Source organism: Cannabis sativa, chromosome 5 (genome assembly GCF_029168945.1).
Source record: "Cannabis sativa cultivar Pink pepper isolate KNU-18-1 chromosome 5, ASM2916894v1, whole genome shotgun sequence".
Classification (NCBI taxonomy): domain Eukaryota; kingdom Viridiplantae; phylum Streptophyta; class Magnoliopsida; order Rosales; family Cannabaceae; genus Cannabis; species Cannabis sativa.
The window spans coordinates 23,204,582-23,213,789 of NC_083605.1; the positions used below are offsets into that span (position 1 = coordinate 23,204,582).

Sequence of the window (9,208 nt, forward strand, 5' to 3'; positions counted from 1 at the left end):
GGATAAGTGTTATGTCCTTTCCAGGGTATTGGCAAAGTTTACCAGTATACTGTTTTTACCCTTCAATGTATTTTATCCTTTAAACACTTAGCTACCTATAAATGATACTTCAGTAAACTAATATAATTAATGAAATGAGGCCTCAATCATTTATCTCTATCATGCCAAGCTCGAAGAAGATCATCGTTTCACTTCTAAATACTTATAGAAGCTATAGAGTCCACATCTATGATTAGTGCTCCCACTCAATTGAACTACCATGTTCCCAAGATGTAAATATCTCCCAGAACCATTGGTTAACATCCACGAACAACTTGAAGAACATAAATAATATAACTAAGCTAAACCTAACCATATCAGGATTAAGATCCATAGACCTAAGATCAACTAGTGATATTGACTTAGAAAGACATAATGGTAAGTTTATGATATTTTATCTAAGATCAATATCGGTCAAATCTAATGTATACTCCATACATCCGATACTGGTAAACTTTGCCAATGCCCTGGAAAGGACATAACACTTTTCCAAGGTGTAAGTAAACTAACAAATCATGGGAATTAAACTTTTGAACTACATATAATCATGATTATATTCAACTGTATTGATGACACTATAATCATGAACAAATATATATATATATGTATATGTTCTAGGTTTAATAGAATTTATATATTAAGTATAATCATGAAATAAATCATGTGAACCATGCAACATAAAAGTGATTTCTGATCTTTTATTAATTAGTAAATCTTATTATAATAAAATGAATTTTATTTAGGGCAGATAACTTAACAAGAATTTGGGAAGGTATGATTAAGGTGCATGAGATTCTATCTCAAAACCAATTGGCAATGAAAGGAGTAGCCCATGCATCTAATATATAGTACGGTGTTATATTTTTACACTTTAGCAATGTGCAACGTCTTTTTGACATGTTTTTGGATTTAGATCGAATACTTGTTAGAGTTTAGTATGGCTCAAATTTAAAATTGTGTGGTTAAGGTGTACGAGGTTCCATCGCAAAACTAATTAGCTATGAGATAACTAGCTCATTTATCTTACAACGTCTTTTTGGACAGGTTTTTGGATTTGGATTAAATACTTGTTAGAGTTTAGTTTGGCTCGAATTTAGAATTGTGTGGTTAAGGCGTACGGGGTTCGATCTCAAAACTAGTTAGCTATGAGATAATAGAGAAACAAAATATTATCCAAATTATTTCACAACATGAACAAGATTGGTATGATAATTGAGGAACAAAAATTAAGTTCTAAAAAAGTTAAAAACTTCTAAAAAGAAACAAACTACAATATCACACCAGTACTATGCTATTTGAATGCCAAAAGAGGAAACATACTATCTATATATAAAATTATGAATTCATATATTAGTTTAATCCTATGTATTCAGCTCAATCATAATTCCTTAAAAAAAATTGAAAGCAACACAAAACACACACATATAATTTTATATATGAAAAAAAAAACAAGTACATATATTCTAAATAAATGATTTTGCTGTACAGATATTGAAGCAATGTCAAGAGCTTAGAAAATAGGTTGTCGGTTAATCTTAGTCATGTCATCTAATTTTGCATTTTAGAATTAGAATTACAAAGATGACATATTTTTTTACACTCTTAATTAGTATTGAAATCTGATATTGATTTTTTTTTTAAAACAAGTCTAGAGACCATATTAGAATTATGATATTACTATTTTTCTCCCATAATTTGAGACATCAACCAAATTCATTCCTCTAGGCTAAACTAAATACTAGACAACTTCAAATAAGGATTTAGTAAAAAAGGTAACTAAAATAAGACTTTTGCAATAGTTTATGGACTAAGTCTATGTTGGTCATTTTATTAGTAATACAATTGCCAAAACAAACATCCTAATTGAGAATCCATAATCTAAATTTCAGCCCAAACGATAAACAACCCACCATATGATCACAACAAATAAATCTCAAAACTTTTACCTACCCCATAAGAACACAAATGTACCCTTATCTTGAAAATCAAGCTAAAATGCCAAAAACAATACAAACGTGTTTTGAATTAACTTTGAAATGTCAAAAAATAAAAAAAGATTACCTTAACTTAGCATTTCTTCTATAACTTTAGATTGCTTTAAAGGTTTAGCTTGTCCACCTAAAATATAAATTAAAAAAAAAAATACAGAGCTCAATTAGTTTATACCATATTCAAAATACAAAGATAGGAGTGCACAAATCAAGGTTTGTATAAAATAAATCGAAAGCCAAAGAGAAATATAATTGTCTAATATAGCTTGACAAGCACGATGAACACTTGAAAAACATAATAAAAATCTTTATAATATTAATTAAGTGTGTAGAAAGACCAAAAAGTAAGAGCTGTAAGTGAGCAAAAGAAAAATAAAAAGTAGAAATTGATTTATATTTAGGCTTAGAGATTTTGATATAGGATTAGTAGTTCCCATTTCAAGTGAGGAAATGACTTGATACAGTAATGCTGATTCTGGTGGAGTAATTAATTGATATGAAGAAATAATGAATTTGGAATCAATATAGAAGAAAGTATACCATCACACAAACAACAAAAGAAATAAATAGTGTGATGAAAAGGAGGCACTCAATATAAGCCTCATAGAAAATCCTAATAATAGGATGAATGGAACACACAAATTACAATAAGGAAACAAAGGGTATCTGCTCCATCCCAACCACACTAAGTTCTACATGTAAAATCTTTTATCTTTATTATGAATGATATTTTCTACAAATATAGATAGAAAAATAACATGTGCCTGACATTTGAACAAAGAATCACACTAAGTTCTACATCTAAAATCTTTTATCTTTATTATGAATGATATTTTCTACAAATATAGATAGAAAAATAACATGTGCCTGGCATTTGAACAAAGAATCCAAATTTCTTCAATTTCTACTCATATATGTTGACATTATTTACTTTACTAACTTTTGTAAGTAATTGCAGAAAATAAAAAAATAAAAATGAAAAAAGTATATATGATTTTCAATAGAACCTTTCACATTGGTCATTTTCACCAAGTTGGATCATGTAGACCAAATCCATCATAAATCCAGATTCTATCTCATCAGCTCTTTTCCTTGTGAGTCTAAGACCCTTGTGCAGCCACCTCTTCAGATGCTTTATCCATGTTCATATCTTCCAACTGTAGTCACACATACACACACAAAACCATAAAAACTCAGATTATTGCATGTTAAACTTACAAATAAAATTCAAAGTTCCAATGCAACAGCTCAATAACAGCATTAAAGTCCAGCTAAAATGAAATTTGATAAGTAATAACTAAATTTCATAGAATTCAAATCAACCAACAAGGTCACATGCACCAGATAAAACAAAATTCCTATGTTTGGAATTCTTGAAAGGGAAAGAAGATTTTGAGAGAGCAGAAGAAATTATAAGGCTACTTCTAGTTACACATACGAGTTCTAGAGTCCATGAAGTAAACTAAAAATCCTATATTTTAAGATGGGATCAAAAGTAAAATCAAGCGTGGAAAATTTCTACAAACACTTAAAGTGATTAACCCTATACATAGAAAGAAACCATTTACAAATTCAATAAAGGTACCTTTTTTTGTTCTGCTAGAAAGTAAAGGTACCTATTCTAGTACAAAAATTGTTGGCAAAAACAGAGAAATGGGTATACCATAGATCAGGAGAGATGATTTGTAGGGACTCCTCTTCACGTCATTGCTCTTACAAGGTGAGAGAGTATTGAGTAGTAATAAGGATGAGCTAGTATTTAGCAAAAACATAAAAATAAAAAATAAGCATGAGCTAGTGAATAACGGGTTTAGAACTTGGAAGAGGAAAACAAAATCAATAATTGAAATTACCAGTTTTGTTGTCGTCGGGGAGAGAAGAGAGCATGGTTCGTCGAGGAGAACGATTGGGCGTGGTGGGTCAAAATTGCAGAGTTAGGGTTCGAATATTGGGGCAAATGTCAACAATGGAGAGGAAGAGAGAGGGAGTGAAGCGGTCGATAATGGACGATCGACAATGGAGAGAAAGAGAGGAGAGTGGAGCGGTCAACAATGTAGAGGATCAAAGATGCCCAAATTGTCAGAGTCATCTTATGTGAACAGTGGGATCGATATTTGGGTATTTAGGGATTTAAATGTTTTTTTCGTCGGTTATTAACCTTATGGAGATTTCATTTCTCGTCTGTTTTAAAAGCTCACACAGCTTTTAATCTATATTTTTTAACCGACGAGAATAAGCTTCTCTATTTTAATTTTTCCTTTCTTTAGTTTACGTCGGTTTTCTTTGTAGTGTCATTTTATCAAATGACGCTAATCAATATTTTTTAGTGTCGTTTTGAAACTGACAGCAGTATTTTTTGTACACTATTCACGTCGGTCAACTTTGTGAACAGTAGCGTTGACCGACGCAAAAACTAATTTTTGTAATAGTGAACTGATTTATCTTATATATGATGTTTTATTTATACATATTAGTAACGTGAGACTATTTTTAATATACTTCTAAAACACATATATCTTTGAAGTATTTTAAACAAGCGTGTAAAGTGAATTATTAAGAACTTTATTTTCGATACTGTGAACTATTTAAAAATTTTTAAAAAAATACTCCACTCTTTTGGAGACAAAAATTGGGAAAGAAGTTATAAGAGAAGATTATAATTGACACTACTCTTTTAAATATCAATGAAAAAAAAAATGATGCGGCATGTGAGAAAATTAATCTCCTACAATTTCTCTTTGTCATGAGAGTAGAGCCACACTAGGTGGCACTTTTGAGGACAAATAGATAATACCTTTTATATTTTTCTTTTAAAAAATATATATACTTTAAATAGTGCTGTACTTATTAAATGAGCATTGTGTTATTAGGCACTAGTGGTGGCTAGCACCTTTGCAACATGTCGCGTTGCGATTGACTAGCGATACTATCTAAAAGCTATTATATTAAATTATATGGGACCCGATACTTAATTGGACTCATAGTGATATTGGCACGTAGGAGGGTGCTAGACACCACTAGTGCCCTTTAGCATTTCTCTTATTAAATAGCTGTATAAAATAAAAGTAAATAATGCATCTTTAAATAGTTTTTTACCCATAAGTACAGTTAATAATATTGACTTTCAAAATTCTTTCAAAAAAAAAAAAGACTTCCAAAAAATGTGAGGTCTTGAACAATTGCTTAATCTGTCTCGAGAGTTCGGCCAGCCATGTGTATGTGACATAATGATAGGATAGCCAGCAAAACAATCGTGAAAAGCTGAATTTACAATATTCGAAACCTTCTATCCAAGTTAAGTCCACTAATTTAATTGTTAGAAAAAAAAATTAGTAAAATTTAAAATGATAGTTTAAACTTTATTGATGAGCCAATTCAAAATATAATTGGTGAATTTCATCTGGAAAGATATCTTTTCCAAAAACACATCTCAAAAAAATATTGAGAAATTCTAGATTTCATCAGAACTAAAATTTTTAACCAAATTTTATTTATCTGGGCATACAAATCTTCGTTTCATTTGATCATCATGTTGACCAAAAAAGGAAAAAAAAACTATTGAAGTTGCGGAGTTGCTAACAAACATAGATTACGTACGTGCGTAAGTCACGTGGTTCACGGAAGCCGTAGGTATATTAATCTGTATGTATTGTTGTCTGCTTGTTACGCCGTCCTGAGTGAGACAAAGCGTATTGGATGGACGTATGTTTCAACATTTTGTTAGCTGGGGGTTAACAATCCTGCATTAAATTATGCTCCACAACGTCCAACTACTGCGCATGACTTCCTTCCTCTCCGCAATAAATGCCCATTCTTTTCTCCTAACCATATTTCTCAGCTTCAAACTATCAACTACTTGTTCCTTTTTCCCTCTATTGTCTTTATGCCTATGTGGCTTGTAATATTCTCATTCTAAACATATCTCTACATTCTCCCTGGACAAGCAGAAAGATACAATAGCCATGGAGATCGATAAAGAGATCGATGACAACAACACAACAGCTGAAAACAACAGCAGCAAGAAAGCACTCAAAGCGCGTAGACGCCGCTGTCTGATCGCAGTTGGAGCCACAATTATAGTCCTCATCTTGGTTATCTTCATCGTCATCCTCGTCCTTGCCTTAACAATTTTCAAGCCCAAGCAACCGATAACCAAGCTTATCTCCACAACTGTTGTAGGTGTTACCCCTCACCTCACCTTACCCGTGGTTCAACTCGAACTTAACATCACCCTCAACCTGGAGATCCTAGTTAAGAACCGGAACTATGCTAGCTTTAGGCACAATGGTGGAACAAGCTTGTTGTTTTATGGGAACAATCAAGTGGGGAATGCTGATATCTTCCCTGGAAATATTCCGGCTAGAGGCTCCGCCACGCTATCATGCCGGCTGGTCATCGAGGTGGACCAGATTGTTGGTGCGGACTTAAGTGGGCTGATCAGTGCTGTTCTCTCTGGTCAGCTCCCCATGGAAACAAGGACAAATATTCCTGGTAAGGTTACCTTTCTTGGACTTATCAAGAAACATGTGGTGGCTGTATCAACATGTCAGTTCACCGTTGGTCTTTTTGACATGAAGATCGCCAACCAGGTTTGTGACAGCGAGACAATAACCTGAGAGTTTCTCACAGATCAGAGGAAATAATTTATGGCTCGGCTCTGGCGCCAGTCATTTGAAGCATCACTGGACAAGAATGATTTAACAAACAACAAAAACTATATATATTTCTGTAACTATCGCTGTGATTTTTCTATACGGAAATGTTCTGTTTTTTGTGTAGTCCCAACAGACTTTTTCTCGAGTTCGTAACTCATACTACTTTTACTGTGAATATTTCGAACTAGATTCATGATATGCTGAGATTTTTCTGACTGGAGTGCATTTCAGTTCCAAATAAGTTGTATAAGCAGGTGAAAAAAAAAAAGAAAATGAAATGATATGACAATGCTTACCTTTAAAATATCCACCCAAAATTGAAAAAAAAAATTACTAAATAATAATTGTAACATGACAGGACATAATATCATAACAAATTTTCATTGTATAGATATTATAGAGAATTGCTAAAGAGTATCATGGTATCTAATACTTTTCTCGGTGTTATATAGAATTAAGTATCGATCTCATATAACATAAGAAAATAATTTTTAGGGAGAATATCGTAAACCAATCGTGGAGCGTCACCTATAGAAAATACTGACACCACTGGTGTAACACCCTAACTAGCATATGCGTATTACGTGATTTTTAAGCATACTGTGCAGCTCGTTGCTAATCAACGAGGTTTATGGAAAACGTGATTAATTAACATTTTTGCTTTTTAATTAAACTTGTAAAATATTTATATAAAATACTCGGGATCCCGATTACAAAACCATTTACAAAAGTTTACTGTCTATACAAAATACTTGTCGCCTAGCGACTAATTACAAAAATAGCCTCGCTGTCCCGATGATCGTACGCTCCAGGCCTAACCGCCTCGACATGTACAATCTTCATAGGCTCGTCCTCACGGTTCCACAGCTTTAGCCTTGCCCTTACCTACACATAAACATAGCACTGTGAGTCGACAGACTCAGTAAGAAAAGCATAATAATAATCATACATAAATCCCGGTCATGATCAGACGCCCATACCCCTGACCATAACCCTAACTGCCGTATCCAACACGATACTGAGTCCTGAACGTTCATAGGGACGGTACTATTGACAAGTAACAGCCTATACTCGGTCGAACTGGTCATACTCCAGCTGCTGGTCATACTCCAGCCTGTATCGATGTGTTACGCATCGGCCTATACTCGGTCGAACCGGTCATACTCCACTCGCTAGTCATACTCTAGCCTGTACCGATGTGATACGTCAAATAGTACGGAACCACCAACCTAAGTATCAGCCTATACTCGGCACGGTGGTCATACTCCACTCGCTAGTCATACTCTAGCTCGTGCCGATGTGATACGTTGTCACTTATACTCGCAAACTGTCATACTCCAAATCGCTAGTCATACTCTAGCCTGTACCGATGTGACACAGTCGGATGGTTCGAAGCCAACATACATATCTAATGTAATCTAACAGGCTTCCTAACATGCACGCTAAACATGTAATCTACATATGCATACTGTTATACTAATCTTACCTCAACTCCGAATTCAGGTGTGCCGGTCAACCTGATTGGAACAATCACATGGCGGACATGTGCTCCTAAACCATAAAAATCACAACACTATAAGTGATACGCTAAATCACTTCCCGGGGACTTAAACTAGGAACTAAAAGTTTCCCTATCGATAAAAAGCATGGCAATACCCCAAATAACATAAAAACGAGGAAAACTAGGGTTTCTGAAAATCACCCAACCGGCAGACCGGTTGTCCAACCGGAATTCCGGTTCTGGAAATTTTCAACACCCATCGGGAATTCCGGATGCACAACCAGAATTCCAGTTCCTCGCAGGCAGAACTCAAAAATTCATAACTTCACCAAATCAAATCCAATTAAACTCAAACCTTCCAGACCTGTTCTATATATCCCCTAGAACATTTCTAAAGCAATAAAACCGAGCTTCACACACAGGAACTCAATTCACCATTAAATGTCAAAGATTGAGTTCTAAAACTCAAAACTTGACTAAGCAACATATCAAGCGTCAAACTCTGATTAAAAACTCATATTCAAGCATATAAAAACTGCAGAAACTAAAACCTAACTCATGCAACAACTACAGCCACCAAAATTCCAATTTTCACTTTGAAAATCATAGCTTTTAACAAGAAAATTATCCAACTAAAGCAAGAACAACTAGAATGCATTTCAACCTAACTAAACATATTTAATTCAACATTTTAAACATAGAAACAACAACAACAACTAGCCGCAGCAATATCATCAAAATCATCCATACATTACTCATTTTTTCATCATTTTTCAAGAAAACAAAGGAAGAGAAGCTAGAGGAAACATACCAACAACTTATGAACACTAAATCTTGCTAAGGAGAGCTTAAAACACCAAGAAAATTGGCTGGTTCTTGCTGCTCCAAGAGGGCCGAATAGAGAGAGGAAAAGAGAGAGAGTTTTCCAACTTTTTTCTAATTTTCTAACTTTGTAATTTTTAAACTTTGGAAAAATGAAATTAAATGCATATAAACCATTTGCTTCAGCCAACAAAACATAA

At 33.8% G+C, this 9,208-nt stretch overlaps 1 protein-coding gene across 1 annotated transcript; it reads left to right on the plus strand.

Annotated features, from left to right (window-relative positions):
* The first annotated feature begins 5,549 nt into the window (after positions 1–5,549).
* LOC115708858 (uncharacterized) lies at positions 5,550–6,860 on the plus strand. The gene has a single exon (XM_030636875.2). The coding sequence runs from the start codon at positions 5,993–5,995 to the stop codon at positions 6,644–6,646; it is 654 nt and encodes a 217-aa protein (XP_030492735.1). The 5' UTR covers positions 5,550–5,992; the 3' UTR covers positions 6,647–6,860.
* The last annotated feature ends 2,348 nt before the right edge of the window (positions 6,861–9,208 follow it).